At 37.0% G+C, this 17142-nt stretch overlaps 1 protein-coding gene across 5 annotated transcripts in view; it reads left to right on the top strand.

Moving 5' to 3' along the window:
* The window catches only part of Wdr24 (WD repeat domain 24), a 50729-nt gene that overhangs the window by 21840 nt on the left and 11747 nt on the right, over positions 1–17142 (top strand). For 4 of the 5 annotated variants that reach the window (XM_090162048.1, XM_090162051.1, XM_090162049.1 and 1 more), the window contains exons 7-11: positions 466–779; positions 1934–2147; positions 5131–5352; positions 13491–13553; positions 16544–16902. In XM_090162048.1, coding sequence (XP_090018174.1) covers positions 466–779; positions 1934–2147; positions 5131–5352; positions 13491–13553; positions 16544–16902 — 1172 coding nt within the window. The remainder of the gene's footprint in view (positions 1–465; positions 780–1933; positions 2148–5130; positions 5353–13490; positions 13554–16543; positions 16903–17142) is intronic. The other variant, XM_090162052.1, reaches the window with a different exon arrangement.

The following is a 17142-nucleotide window of genomic DNA, read 5'->3' as shown; positions in this document are numbered from 1 at the left end:
GGTTATGGTTGGCAAAACAACTTTAATTAATTGAATTATTTTATAATGATCGAGGTATATCCGCTATAGACGCTAGCATAAACTCTATTTATATCTTATTAAATTTCACGCGCGTCTTGATATTTTAGCGTAAATGGGCTCGAGCGATTTTGTGCGGGCTCCCTAAATAAAAATGCATGAGCCTTGTTACCAAATTATGGCAATAAAACAATCATAGCTCATAAATATGTTTTTTGGTGTGTTCAACTTGATGAGATCTCTCAAAAGCCAATCAAAAGCTAAATTACATGTCTCTTAGGCACAACACAATAAGTACAGACAAAATACTGTGCTCTATACAGGGAGTTGATCATTCGATATAGACTTAAAATATTTCAGTTCAAAACTATATTAAGTTACATATATTTTTTATTACCTCTCTTTTAAAAATAGAATAACAGCATTTTGGTACTATATTTTTTACAGGGTTTGCATGGAGAAATGATCCTCATATTTTACTTTCAACTAGCAAGGATTGCACACTCTATCAGCATGTGTTTAGGGATGCAGTGAGACCAGCTGATCATGCTATTCCAGTTGGCTTAAACTTGAACAAAAACACTGATATATTATATGCTGTCAGTGATCGAATTATTTCTGATAATATAGTTCCTCATAAAATTCCTAATTATTCATCCACAAGATTACCTATATTCTTCCGAAAATCATCCAACCTTGGAGAACAGTTCAGATCTGCAGTCAGTCATGTGATGACCTTTTCTAATTGTGAACTTGAAAGTGTAAGTTTATAAATCTATATTGGTAAGCATGTCTGTCATTTTGACTTGCCATGCTTTAAATCAGTCAAAAAAAATGCTTAGTAGCATATCATCTATACACAATGTTAATCAGTTAATCGGCGATGCATCTATTGATCTGAGTGAGATTCAGTTATTTTTCTTATTCGTGAAACAAGTCAACCAAGCTGTAATATTATAGTTACACATCATCAAAGATATATATTTTATGAACTTGGCCAATATTAGCTATATTTAAATTTGTGACCACTTATCAAGTCCGTATCCAACCACCAAAACTCGGGAATGCTCAAATACTTTATCCTAAAAACGATCACTCAAGAAATTAGCAGAAATTGCCTTAATATTTTCCTTTGAGTTGGGGATGATCAAGCTTAGTCAGTAATTGGGGGCGATGAGCATCCCCTGGCGTCCCCTCATGTACGGGCCTTCCACAAATGCTGTTTACTATCTAGCTAAAGGTGTGTCGTTTAGATTTCTCAAAGGGTTCAGAGATATGAGGGCCCCAATCGGTATAGTGATCAAGAGATATTTTCATACTTGATGTATCAATTCCCCCTAACCGTTTTTGGGAAATTCACTTAAAAATTAAACTGCTTAAAAGATGGAGGGATGGAAATCCCAAAACCATTAGTATTACTCACCTAGATGTCTATCAAAATCACAATTCTTTAAACAAAAAAATCCCTATATACCATTTCACTTGACACTTTATAATAAAAAAAGTGAAATGTGGGTGGTGTCCTGATGTCATTGACATGCATTGCACTGTGCACAATGGTACAGCTAATGTCACCAGCGGTGGTTGGAACAGACACTATTAAGTTTAACCTATTTGCGAAACAGATTCCCTGTTTCTTATAATAGTCACCTCAGAGGTTGCTGAGATGACGTAACAATAACAGCCATTGAATATCACAATGAACAAAACGGTTTTGGAAATATCTAATGAGCAATGTGAGTTGCCTATTTTATTGATGGTCATTGTCAACATGAATTTTTTGGGAGTCACTCATAAAAAAACGCCAGTAACGAATTACCACAGGATGTAGATTAAAAATATGGTTTTATTGAGCATGACTAAAGCTTAATACTATAATTATCATGCTATGTACATTGATAATCTTTTCATACAGGAATGTTTTATCAGAACAGCTAAGAGATATGTCCTTCACAGCAAACCCTTTGGAGAGCTATGTGATATTAATGCTTCAGTTGCTTCCGATCTGGGAAGAGTTGATGTTGCTCAGTTCTGGAAATTACTGAAAGTGCACTACCAATTGAACAGCATTCTCACTTTAAATAACCCTTCAATTGGAGAAGCACTGTGGTCTAGCAATGGAGAAAAAGGTATTTCTTGTAATTACCCATATCAGAATCAAACTAAATCAAGTCATAGTTAAAATATTAACAATTTGTTTATGGCAAATTGCATTTTTACACATTGAAATGAACGTTTTTCTACAGTACATGGTCTAGTGATGAAGACATAAAAAGAGTTATTGATTGATCCTCACTTTTGTAATTTTTTTTACAAAATCTCATACAAACTTTTATTTTATTAAATTATTTATTTACATTCTAACCATAGGTACTATAGGTGTGAAATCCATAAATATCATATAAAGGAAAAAAGATGAGAACCAACATTGAACTAGAGATAAACATATAAAAACGCGACAGGGTTGTAGAGTGGTGAAACAATTGATGTATGAATTTCCCCCTAATTGAAGTAACATAAACAGTATTGCGGTGGAACAGGTGGGGACATTGGATAATCAGCTAGATTTTTGTGGGGTTGAACTTCTTAAGTTTATAAGTAGAGATCATGTTTGATTATTCTTGTGCATACCCTGGAGCAATTGAGGCAATATTTAAAACGAGACCTAAAATCTAAATGTTACTGAGAACCTTTTCCTAAGCTACAGAAACACAACCTGCTAAAATGTTTCAATACTATACTTAAAACTAGTTATTTTTAAAAAGCTTTCATTGGAAAGTAGTTTACACGAGTATTAGAAAACAACTAATATTCTTGAAGATGTCCTGCTATAATGTTTTCCTAAAGCTGAATATAAAACAAAAAAATTGTAACTATATCATGCAGTCCCATAGGCTTTTTACTTATACCATAAGTGTGACAGTTACTATTCTTCACACGCAAAAGCTTTACTGAGAGCTATTCACAAGACAGACTGCATGGGCTTCGTCGCCGTTTTGTTAAGATACTCTTTGACCAACATTAATTTTTATCACTATACGTATTTACTATCCGATTACATCTCAAACAGTGTACAGTACAAGCCTGACCAGGGTATGCTAACCAATATGTGATGAGTAATTCTTTTTCAAACACATTCCCTCAAAAATGTTAACTGAACTAAAAAAAATTATATTGCCTTTCTCTTTTGGATCCGATACACCAGTGTAAGTATTTTCAGTCTTGTCCCTGTAGCACGACAGGGCTGGCCTGACATTGAAAATACCCGTCTAACGGCAAAGTCAACAAATAAGATTTATTCCGGTTGACATATGCCCTCGGGGTAAACTGAGATTTCATTTTACAAGTCTCCTTAAAAATAAGGATTCTTTACATAAAGACCAATCCTTATTTTTATCTCAAGGATAAGCTAAGGACAATTAATTTTTGTACCATTCTCCTTATGGGGAATCCTTTCATTATGATCTGTGAGGAGAAAATCAAAAACTTAACTACATATTCCCGCGCTTTGTTTTTTTTCATCTGCTAGTAATTTGAATTTTCACGTCTTGGTCTGCCATTTTGCCAAAAAATCTAAAAGGAACATGCTAAAATTTGCTGCGATCTTGATCTTGATTCGTTGATCTGTCAAAATTGGCAGACCGGTTTTGGGCGATCTCGGAGCACCTGAGAGCGCGAAATGAGAGTAGTCATTAATTAATGATATCAAATTATTTTTATTCTTTTTCACTAAAATTCACTCTAAGGTGCTTTTTGACATTTGATACAACAGCCAAATGTAAATGTTTAATATTTATCAGGGCGGCCATCTTGAAATATGAGCCAAATAAAGGACTTAAGGACAATTTGTCTCAAGAATAAGAGTAGAGTACAAAATTTTTTGAGTAAAAGGATAATTTAAATCTTAAGGACAATTTTTGAACGTTACGAATCATAAGGAAAGTTATAGAATTGGACCCCTGGTCGGTTGACCTTAAAAGTCTGATCATTAACTGGCTTTAAAAAGAAGCATGACTGACTACCGAACGACATTGAGCCAACTGAAATATGACCACTTATAGTTGTAAATTTAGATTACCCTATACATAACATATAAAGACAGCATGAGTTTGGAATGGTTAAGTCTTTTTCAAATTGTAAAACGGACCATCAGACCCTAAAACAACCTTATATGGTACACTACAGAAATTTGAAACTTGTATTTCAAGTTTATCACGATAGAAATCTTCATTATTAATAATAATAATAATTAACAATATCTCTCCGTAACATATTTAATTACATGAATGTGACCTACTCTAGTTGAGAGCTTTTTATAAAAGCAAACCTTTTTCAGACAGAATATCGCATCTTTTTCGAAAAAATTGAGTATAGAAAAAAAGTTATTTAAAAAAATATTTAAATTGTTTTTATTAAATCGCAAATTTTCAGTTTTGCGAGATTAAGTGGCAAATAAACTCAGATATAAGTCAACCATTTGTCGGGTTAAAAATGTGTAATGTCTATTTCAAGTCAGGATAGTTATTACAATTTAAGGTCATTGTTCGGACTCTAAATACTTGCTATGATAGGACTTATTAGGTTGGTTTCTGGTCGTTGAACGAAAATCGAACTCTAGAACAGAAGCGTCAGCATCCCAACACTAAATAGTTGTGGATCTGAAAACGACTATTCAACCACTATCAAACCATAAAACGAATTAAAATTAAAAATATTAGAGGGTTGATAGTTACGAAACGGGACCATAGATGGCACTGCAGTAGTAGATGGTGCATTTTTAAAAATTAAGCCCTTTTAAAGTCTGCAAAAAGACTTCAAATTAAAGTCGGCTTTGTTTCGGCAAATTGACTCTAAAAAGTCCTAAATACGTTGATACTGCATGATTTTAGTTTGCTATAACGTTAAAGACTTTTAAAGTCAGTTTTCGGTCCTGGAACTAAAACCAACCTTTTACTACAACCCAACTCTAAAACGACTGGCTGTGCAACAGGGTAGTAAGCACCTTTTTTTTTAAATCGGTATAATCAACAGTTTTAAAAGCATTCTAGTATAGTAATGGTATAAAAAGAGTATTTTTTCAAGTATATTTTTGTATATTTTATTTACTCTTAGGAATTGACACATCTCATGATGGAAGTAATCACCATTCTAGTAGGCACAACAGTGGCAATACAATGCATAGAGGGAGTCGACATGTTAGTGGGGCTCCTAGCAGTAATGACAGACAACCAACAAGTACAGTGTCTGTTCCTGGTGAAACTCCTGGTGCCACAGAGGATGACTCTGATTATAGCGATGAAGATCATAATCGTACTCTTACAAATATAGTTAGTGGTAATGTGAATGTTTTTCCTTCTTTTACTAGGTCTTTTAATAATGTACCTAGTTCCAGAGGCGTACCGACCCGGGTTCAGGGGGTACATTTTGAACTGGGCGCCAAGCTGTCCTTCATGTAGGTGGGTGCTAAAAACACTCCTATCTTTAAAATATCAAAGCTATTTATATATTTTTTTGTATTTATAAAATTTTAAACCAGGCACCATATACCCTCGGCACGCCTCTGCCTAGTTCTTTGTTATTTGATAAACAGCATGAAACTACCCGAGTTTGAGGTGCCCCTTTAATATTTTACTATTTTTCCATTAATTTTAATCTAATGGACCTTTGTCTATTGGAATGCAATTGGGAAACTTTTGGAAAATTAAGTAAACCATTAGTTCCAAGTTACTTGTGCCAATATCTCAAATAATTTTTGATTGGAAATATATTGGGCACCAGTTATTGAAGAAATATAGAAACTTAAGAGGTGGGGTGTATTATACAACTTTTGTGTTCATTGAAGGGTTTGCGGTAATTAATTTGGTATGATATAAGTTAGTTCCAGAATCTTAATTGGACCAATCATATGAATGACAGAAGCAAAAAAACCACTTCCATAATAGAGGCTACTGCAGTCTTTTTTCAAACCATAAGTCAACCAACAGAACTCCACACAGCAAAAATATCCAGGACAGTGCAGAGACTTTTGGGACTCAGTACAAAATGTTTTTGTGGTCCTTTTGAACTGATATTTCTAAAGGGGGGTATGCTGGTGAATGACAATGTTATGGGCCTTTATTGTACCGGGCTTGTAGACTTTTTCAGGGCCTGAAAACATGAAATTAGGTAATCTACCATCAAAACATGCAATCAGACATATATATATACGCATAAAGAAAACAAAATTATTTTCTAAAATTTTTTATTATCTTTGTTTTCCACCCAAATAAATGTTTTTCTTGCAATAAGTTTCTGCAGGAATCCATACCTCTACTTGGAATGCTTATCCTGCCGTATCGTGTATGGTAAGATCACTCTGACGGCCTATGGGAGAAAAATTTCCATTTGTTAACTCTGTGATAATGTTAATATATCTATGCCATAACGTCATTGGGGAAATATTTAGTATTAGTGGTTGGCAACCCTGTAAAAATCATAGCGTCCCCTTTCTTATTTTTCTTTTGTGGTCTTACTCCTGACCATGGGCCAAATAATGATTTATCATTATTTGGCCCATGTCCTGACCAAGCCATTATATCGTTCACTCTACTGTATGTAAAATGTATATTATTAACTATGCCTAATTTAACTAATTAAATAAATAAACTACTCATTATTCATAAAGAAGTTATATTTATTGAACCCATCTACAACAAATGGCATCTCTGCTGGGGATCGAATTAGGGTTAAATTAGGCTTAGCATTGAACGTCATCGACATAATGGCGGATGGAGGAGCAGTATCGTTTCAAGGCCAAGTTGAGAAATTAGACTCAAGTAACTACAGAAATCGGCGCTATGAAATGGAGATGGTTCTTAGAGGGCAAGGTGTATGGGAGATAGTAAACCAAACTGAAGTCCCACCTGCCTATAACCTTCGAAAATCAAAGGCGTATGCCACTATTGGGCTTGGTTTAAACCCCACTGTGAGGAGTATAGTTGATGGCGAGACAACACCCGAAGGGATGTGGGAAGCCCTACGAAAGGCGTATGAACCATCATCTCGTGCCCGCATTGGGACACTAAGGAAACTTTTCTATAACATAGAATATGAAGAAGGAGAATGTATGCCGGCCTTCATAGGACGTATCAATTATGCCAAGAGACAGTTAGAGGAGGCTGGCGAAACAGTAACCGATAAAGATGTTTCATACCAACTCATTGGGTCATTGCCGGAAACTTATCAGAGTCTGGTGTCTATCATCTACGATGCTGATGACACGAAGTTTGTCTCTACTACTATCAGAAATCAATTGACTGCAGAATATGGTCGTCAAACAACTCTAAAAGGAGCGACGGTGGTGCAAGCAGCGAATGCATATGCCGTGCAGATACGTAATCAACGGGCAGATGGGAAGACAAAAGATAATAGATATTTCAAAGGGAAATGTCATTTCTGCCATGTATGGGGTCATCGGGAAAGTCAATGTTGAAAGAAGGCAACGCAACAATCGCAAAATAAAGACCCAAAGAAACCCGAAAGAGGAGCTTTTATTGCTTCAGCATTTATGTCAACTACGACGATGTCAAGTAATTGGATCATTGACACTGCAGCCACTCACCATTTTTGTAACCAACGGCACTGGTTTGAAAACTATTCAGAATTGAATACAGACGCAATCGTGGGTGAAGGCAAATCGAGAGTGGAAGGCCAGGGAGATATTTGGTTGAAGATGGATGAGGATGGAGGTAACATTTTCCAGTTAAAGGGTGTTATATATACACCGGGGATGCACCGTAATTTACTCTCTTGAAGATTGTTAGACCAGGCTGGTTACAAAGCCATCGTAGAACATGCCTGTATCACTGTCTATTTTCCTAAAGGGAACTTAGCTTTTAAGGCACAACTATCAAAAGACAATTTCTATACAGTCAAAGCGCACGTACTGGAACAAGGACAGGAAACAGAGGAAAAAGACTCAGTTCTCGAAACTCATACATCGTCTGTTTATGATTATATTATAGGAGGTCGAGATCTGTGGCACAAGCGTCTCGGCCACATTAATGAAGAAGATATGAATTTCATGATTGCACACCAAATGTTAGAGGGGCTGGACTGTAAAACAGGGAGTTTGGATGTTTGTATATCATGTCAAATAGCGAAGAGTACACGTAGTACGTATCCACCTATGAAGACTATACGTAGTAAAGAGATATTAGAATTGGTCCATTCTGATGTCTGGGGGCCAGCTCCGATTCCCTCGATAGGGGGAGCTAGATATTATGTCACTTTTATTGATGACAACAGTCGTTATATGAAACTTTATACTATGAAAAATAAAAGTGAGGTCTTTGATATTTTCAAGGTGTATAAGGCAGATGTCGAAAAACAGACTAGGAGAACCATTAAAGCCCTGCGAACTGACAATGGTATGGAGTATTGTTCAGGTCAGTTTACCAAATATTGCAACGAAAATGGTATTAAGCATGAGCGTACCAATGTTTATTCGCCGCAAATGAATGGCGTAGCCGAACGCTTGAATAGAACACTTGAATACAGTCCGGGCGCTACTGGACGACAGTAAATTACCTCATTCGTTATGGGGTGAGTTATTTTATACTGCGGTTGTTCTCCGAAACCGTACCTGACATGCCAAACTAGGAAAGACCGTGCCCCTTGAATTATGGTGGGAAAAGAAACCGAGTGCAAGGTTCCTGAGACGCATAGGTTGTCTGGTATTTATGCATATTCCATCACAGCGTCAACAGAGCAAACTGCATGGTCGAGCAAAACTAGGTATACTTGTTGGTTACGCCAAGAACACACACGGGTACAGAATATGGTTCCCAGATACCAACGAAGTGAAGGAGACAAAGCACGTCAAGTTCGCAGAACATAAACTGGGGGTGGAGAATGTCAGTGTGGCTCATCACGATAGAGAAGTCATGTTTTGGGCAGCGGAAGAGAGTGTTGGTGGAGAAGTCACAACACCGACACACGATATTACTGAAGACAACCCACCTCAGGAAATGGCTCAGGCAACAGAACCTATACAAATGGAAATCCTGCGTGACGAAACGGCTGGACCACCAAATTTTGTACGACCCGACACTCAAGAGGTTATCGGTCTACCAGTCGGTTGGACAAGACAACTGAGAACACGAAAAACCGGAGCAACAGCTGGTCGCAAAGACATATATTATTACGATCCGGATGGAGTACAAATGCGATCAAAACCAGATGTGCGGAAATATCTTGAGGAAAAGAACCTGAATTACGATTTGGGTTTGATTTCTCCACAAGGGAGACACTGACACCATCTTCACTGATCACTTCTATAACAGAACAGGATGTATCTGAAATTTTCGAATCTCATTGTACTGAGGTCAAGATACCACAGTCGTATGATGAAGCGATACATTCACCACAACACCGCGAGTGGAAGCAAGCGATGGACAAAGAAATGGAGGTGTTAGAAGACAGGCAAGTGACAGAAGTGGTTCAAAAACCAAATGAGAGAATTATTGGATGTCGATGGGTGTATGCCCTGAAGAAGAATTCGGTAGGAGAAATAATTCGCTTTAAGGCACGCATAGTAGCCCAGGGATATGGCCAGATCCCTGGTATAGACTATGAAGAGGCATTTTCACCCGTCATAAATTTTTCACTCATACGTCTCTTTATATCACTGTTCGTGGTTTGTTTCGGTTGGGCACATGGACATATGGACGTTACTAACGCATATCTATATGGGACATTGGAAGACAATGTATACATGCGACAGATTCCGGGGTATGAAAAAGTAGATCCAGTTCACAATTGCTTGAAATTAAAAAGGGCGCTCTATGGTTTACCTCAAAGTGGCCGGCAATGGTTTAAAGAACTGGACAATAGTTTCAAGGAACTGGGTTTCTTCAAACTGTATGGCACGAATTGCGTTTACTTTAAACCCCTCAGCTTGATAGTTTTAGTTTATGTTGACGACCTTGTTGTTCTCGCTAAAACCGCAGGAGGGATACAGGACGCATACAAGTTATTATCAACAAAGTATTCATTGAAACATCTTGGTCCACTCAAGAAATTACTTGGGGTCATGTTTGACTTCCGAGATGATGGGACACTAAAAATGCATCAGACTGAGTACATCAATGACGTCGGCAAACGATTTGGTATTACGGAATTTAAGTCCATCAGTCTACCGATGGTACAGAATACGGTTTTAACAAAGAAGGACTGTCCAACGACAGAAGAAGACAAAAGAGATATGCAAGACATTCCTTATCGAGCACTTATTGGATGTTTATTATTTATAGCGCAACGCACTCGGCCAGACATTCTCTATTCAGTCATCAAATTATCACAATTTAATGCTAACCCTGGTCGTGTTCATTGGTTTCGGTTGCAACAACTGTTGCGATATGTACTGAATACAGCAAACTACGGACTGATTTATAATCCGGGCGCTACTGGACGACAGTAAATTACCTCATTCGTTATGGGGTGAGTTACTTTATACTGCGGTTGTTCTCCGAAACCGTACCTGACATGCCAAACTAGGAAAGACCGTGCCCCTTGAATTATGGTGCGAAAAGAAACCGAGTGCAAGGTTCCTGAGACGCATAGGTTGTCTGGTATTTATGCATATTCCATCACAGCGTCAACAGAGCAAACTGCATGGTCGAGCAAAACTAGGTATACTTGTTGGTTACGCCAAGAACACACACGGGTACAGAATATGGTTCCCAGATACCAACGAAGTGAAGGAGACAAAGCACGTCAAGTTCGCAGAACATAAACTGGGGGTGGAGAATGTCAGTGTGGCTCATCACGATAGAGAAGTCATGTTTTGGGCAGCGGAAGAGAGTGTTGGTGGAGAAGTCACAACACCGACACACGATATTACTGAAGACAACCCACCTCAGGAAATGGCTCAGGCAACAGAACCTATACAAATGGAAATCCTGCGTGACGAAACGGCTGGACCACCAAATTTTGTACGACCCGACACTCAAGAGGTTATCGGTCTACCAGTCGGTTGGACAAGACAACTGAGAACACGAAAAACCGGAGCAACAGCTGGTCGCAAAGACATATATTATTACGATCCGGATGGAGTACAAATGCGATCAAAACCAGATGTGCGGAAATATCTTGAGGAAAAGAACCTGAATTACGATTTGGGTTTGATTTCTCCACAAGGGAGACACTGACACCATCTTCACTGATCACTTCTATAACAGAACAGGATGTATCTGAAATTTTCGAATCTCATTGTACTGAGGTCAAGATACCACAGTCGTATGATGAAGCGATACATTCACCACAACACCGCGAGTGGAAGCAAGCGATGGACAAAGAAATGGAGGTGTTAGAAGACAGGCAAGTGACAGAAGTGGTTCAAAAACCAAATGAGAGAATTATTGGATGTCGATGGGTGTATGCCCTGAAGAAGAATTCGGTAGGAGAAATAATTCGCTTTAAGGCACGCATAGTAGCCCAGGGATATGGCCAGATCCCTGGTATAGACTATGAAGAGGCATTTTCACCCGTCATAAATTTTTCACTCATACGTCTCTTTATATCACTGTTCGTGGTTTGTTTCGGTTGGGCACATGGACATATGGACGTTACTAACGCATATCTATATGGGACATTGGAAGACAATGTATACATGCGACAGATTCCGGGGTATGAAAAAGTAGATCCAGTTCACAATTGCTTGAAATTAAAAAGGGCGCTCTATGGTTTACCTCAAAGTGGCCGGCAATGGTTTAAAGAACTGGACAATAGTTTCAAGGAACTGGGTTTCTTCAAACTGTATGGCACGAATTGCGTTTACTTTAAACCCCTCAGCTTGATAGTTTTAGTTTATGTTGACGACCTTGTTGTTCTCGCTAAAACCGCAGGAGGGATACAGGACGCATACAAGTTATTATCAACAAAGTATTCATTGAAACATCTTGGTCCACTCAAGAAATTACTTGGGGTCATGTTTGACTTCCGAGATGATGGGACACTAAAAATGCATCAGACTGAGTACATCAATGACGTCGGCAAACGATTTGGTATTACGGAATTTAAGTCCATCAGTCTACCGATGGTACAGAATACGGTTTTAACAAAGAAGGACTGTCCAACGACAGAAGAAGACAAAAGAGATATGCAAGACATTCCTTATCGAGCACTTATTGGATGTTTATTATTTATAGCGCAACGCACTCGGCCAGACATTCTCTATTCAGTCATCAAATTATCACAATTTAATGCTAACCCTGGTCGTGTTCATTGGTTTCGGTTGCAACAACTGTTGCGATATGTACTGAATACAGCAAACTACGGACTGATTTATAATCATATTGATAATCCGCAACTGATTCTCTATAGTGACAGCGATTGGGGTGCGGATATAGACAGTAGACACTCTCATTGCGGATTTGTGGTCTACATGGGTTCAACACCAATTTCATGGAGATCGGTACAACAACAATCTATTGCACAGTCGACAGCTGAGGCTGAATATGTAGCGCTAACATATGCACTAACTGAACTGTTATGGCTCGAGCCAATTCTTAATAATCTTAAAGATTTTAATATAAATTGTACTAAACCTTTGGTATTGTGTGACAATCAATCGGCTATTGCCCTTGCTAAAAATAACCGTGAGAATCACCGTTCAAAACATATCGACATTCGGTATCGATTCATCTGTGAAAAAGTATTTGATGACAAGATATGTAATGTGAGTTATGTGAGATCAGTTGACAATGCTGCAGATTTTTTACGAAAACCTTAACTAAATCTCTTTTCCGTCATTGTTTAACACTATTAAATTTACGAATTTGACTTCAAATTGATATGTCATAGAGGGGGAGTGTGATAATGTTAATATATCTATGCCATAACGTCATTGGGGAAATATTTAGTATTAGTGGTTGGCAACCCTGTAAAAATCATAGCGTCCCCTTTCTTATTTTTCTTTTGTGGTCTTACTCCTGACCAAGCCATTATATCGTTCACTCTACTGTATGTAAAATGTATATTATTAACTATGCCTAATTTAACTAATTAAATAAATAAACTACTCATTATTCATAAAGAAGTTATATTTATTGAACCCATCTACAACAAACTCTCCTCTCACGTTGTTGTTTGTTAAGTTAACATAGTGATAGTGACGTCAAAAAAACTCAGTCGAGACGAAAATCTGCCGCGATAAGCATTCCAAGTAGAGATATGAAATCCTGGTTTCTGATACAACCTAACCAGAATAGAATAACTGTACTAACTCCAACTTTCTGTAGAGACTTGCCAGAATATCTGGCTCTTGATATTGTTACCATAAAAATGATAAACCTATTAGGGGCACCTCATTTTATTTTTTAACTTAATAGCTCTAATTGATTCGGATGGCATAAATTTTGGAAAAAAAAAATTAGGTGGTCTACTACTTGTAGCAGTATCCTAGTTAGATTTCAAATTATTTTGACTTTTAGAAAAGAGGACAACACATTATCAGGGCACCAGTAGTCTATTTAGTATTGGACGAGTAAATACTGGCAAGTTTTTTGTTTTAATTTTTTCTTTTTCCCCAAAACCATTTTTGTTTTTGTTTATTCGTGTACTTTTTTTACATAAATTAAAAAAAAAGTGCTTATATCGCTGTGCTATATTATACTATACATACTTGACATATTTGAAGATTATAAAATTGGATAAAAACAAAAGACAATATATGAAACTGACAGTGTTGGTTTCTAGCTATGAAATGTGCCATGTTTCCTTTGGCTTTTCACCATGAAAAACAGTCATTGTATTAGTTTTTCACTTCCTGGCTTTGCTTTAATAGAAATGTTGCCTAATTAGGCTTCTAATCCAAATTAGACCATGCTATAGATTCGAGGTAAGTATACAAAGTGTGCTCTGATTTCAAATGAAGTCCACTGTATTATCTGGTTCCCATGTATTAACCCCTAAAGCTATCGTCATCTCTTTGAGCGGAAACCTAAGAATTTGGCCAATGGTTAATGTTAACTGGTGATTATAATTTGAATATGTATGTGGGTATATCTTCTTATGTGGTTTATCCAAGGTAATTTTTTGGAGATGGTGACAGGGTACGTGATCTATTAATGTAATATTAACATAAACAGACTGAGTCTTCTCCCTAAGAGATATGGAACTTGTTCTACCAACAATGTTTTAGGGAGTTTTAAATTTTATTTTTCGCCAACTCAAACCCTGATAGTTCCAAACCACCAGTCCCACTGACAAGGAGAGTACCCGAGGTGTTTATGGCTGATTTTGTTCGAAGTCGGGCGTAATGTAGAGATATTAAACTTCCCAAAAGGAGACGTTGCTCTACCCATTCAATTTGCCATATGGCAACCGAAAATGTTTTTGAACACTTGAAACAAAAAAATCTCAATTTAAAAAAAATTGAGAATCATAAAATGGGTAATTTGGACCACATTTGGGTAAATTTCATTTAAATTGGTACATTTTTGGGGTAAAATTGTAAGAATTTTTGGGTAAAATAAGGAAAAAATCTTATTTTTGTTTTAAGTGGTCAAAAACATTTTCTGTTGCCATGGCAAATCGAAAGGGTAGTGCAACGTCTACATTTGGGAAATTTCATATCTCATATAGGTCTACATTACGTCCGACTTTGAACAAAATCGGCAGTAAACACCTCAGGTACTGCCTTGTGAGTAGGGCCAGTTTAACCTGTTTGCTTAATTTACCTACCAATATTGGGCAAAATTGCACTACAGCGGCCTCATGTAATTTCGTTTTTTTTTTGGTGGAGAATGTAGCTTTCCATGACTTGACGCGGAGATTACGAAACTATTTTTTTTTGTGCCGCAAATTATAATTAAATTAATTAACTTTATTTTAAAAATTTAGTAATTTTAGGGAATTACCGTGTTTTTGTATTTTTTGTGGCGGAGATTGTAGCACTTGACGCGTAGATTACGAAATTATTTTTTTTGGGCCGCAAATGATAATTTAATTAATTAACTTAATTTTAAAAATTTAGTAATTTTAGGGAATTACCGTGTTTTTGTATTTTTTTTGACGCGTAGATTACTAAACCAATTTTTTTTGCGGCCGCAAATGATAACTTTTTTAATCAACTTACCTTTTAAAAAAGGCGTCATTTTAGGAGTTTTGTAACGTTTTTCTAAAAAATATTTTCGTCGTGTATCCGTCGACACCACTTTTTTGACACGCCCCAGCCCCATTCCGACGAAGATAATTACTTCCAAAACACGTAAAAGACGTTAGTAAACTCCCCGTATTGGCGCCTGACACACTTTGAGATTCCCCGTATTGGCGCCTGACGGCGCCGCGCACTCACTTCGCTCAAGCGCTGGGGGCGCGCAGCGCCTCCCCAACTCCATACTAAAAAAAGCGATGGGCCATCTATAACGCCGCGACCTAGAGGACAGTACCAAACCTTACGCATCAAGTATATACTTTAAATCTCAACCAGAAAAAAAGTGGCCCAAAAATAGAAAACACCTAGAAAATGAACAAAAACTGTAATAGATTTGATAAAGTACGGGAATATCACTTTGTGGCCCAAAAATACAAAACACCGAGAAAATGAACAACTGTAATTGATGTTATAAAAAAATAGAATATCACGTGGAATTCGTTAGGACACCGAAATTGTGGTGTCGGCGAACCATAGAAATCTCATAGGTAACTAGAATGCTGCCGTGTAACTGGCAAATGGGCCAAACGCCGTGGCAGACGATAGCCAGATCTCAGCCAATCAGAGCTCAAAGAGTGGTTCTGCCAAGAATTTAATGTCACCAGAGAGAATGACGTCACCTATCTCCCGCTATAGTAGCGGATCCAAGGAGGATTATTATCTAGTTACCTATGAGATTTCTATGCGGCGAACACACGACGGAAATAAATACTACAAAACACGTGAAAATGCCCAAAAATTAGAAATTTAAAATTAAATTAAACAATTATAAATAATAATTTGCGGCCAAAATAAAAAATACCCTCGGCATCTTCGTGACAAGGTCTATCAGGCGCAACCAAAATTAATATAAAATTCAATGAGGCCGCTGTAGTTCACTTCACCCCGGAGGGGTTACCTAGGGTGCTCAAAAAAAAGAGGAGCTAAATTTTTATATTTCATCCTTTAGCATTTATTAGCAGACCTTTCTTTAATTACGGTAGTTTCTATCTAATTACTTGAAAGCATACAATGTCTAAAAATTGTGTAGTACATTTTATCTACAATCTATATTTCAAAATATTTTAAAATAAACAATTTTTTCAAATTAGGTTTCGGTTTGGTATTGTTAGATAAACTATTTTTGACAGTGATTAAGAAGCCTACAGCTGGACTACAACATTTTGTTGAATAACAACAGTGCCTCCAATAAATGTATTGTTTTTGCAAAAATTAATGCTTCCCCTAATTTTCCCATTGCTGCAGCTTGTATTTTTGCATGTCTGCCTTTAAGCAAAAATGCTCTAATTATTTGCAATGAAAATTAATATAATTTTTTTTATTTAATAGGTATGGGTTCAAGCACTGTACAAGGGGATTTCTTTTTTGGAGATGGTGATACTGATAATTTAGCAGTTTTTGAATTTAATCCTCTATTACCTCAAATGGAAAATGGTCATGATTGGGATCTTCCAACTGAGGCTTTTCAACCTCGCCATGCAATTAGAGATTGTTCGCCACCATCAGACATTGCAAACGTTCCAAGTTCACCTGCAAGTTATGACGAAGAAGAACTAGATGGTGAAAATGGAACCTCCAGTGATATTGAAGAACATTCAAAGTTCCTAACTTCATCATCCCTTCTCGCAGTTCCAGATTGGAATTCTTCAGACAAAATAAAAGAAATGTTATTTTTCTTTGCTGATAAGGTAAATTTATCAACTTTTTATTTTTTTTTTAAGTTCAAAGTGAGGCCTTCCTTCGCCAAATTTTCTATCAGGTGCTACTATGCATTTCAATAAATTTCAATTCAAAGCTTACTCTACAGTTTTAAGTACCACAAATGGAAATTTTGTTAGTCTAGCTAATTATTATTACTTTTTTTTGGGTTCAGATCCAACCCCATTTTTAAATTTTTGGTTGGCTTAGTCACAAAAATAATAGCAAAA

Source organism: Leiobunum rupestre, chromosome 10 (genome assembly GCF_980474605.1).
Source record: "Leiobunum rupestre chromosome 10, qqLeiRupe1.1.hap1, whole genome shotgun sequence".
Taxonomy (NCBI): Eukaryota; Metazoa; Arthropoda; class Arachnida; order Opiliones; family Sclerosomatidae; genus Leiobunum; species Leiobunum rupestre.
This window is presented reverse-complemented; position numbering and strand designations above follow the sequence as displayed.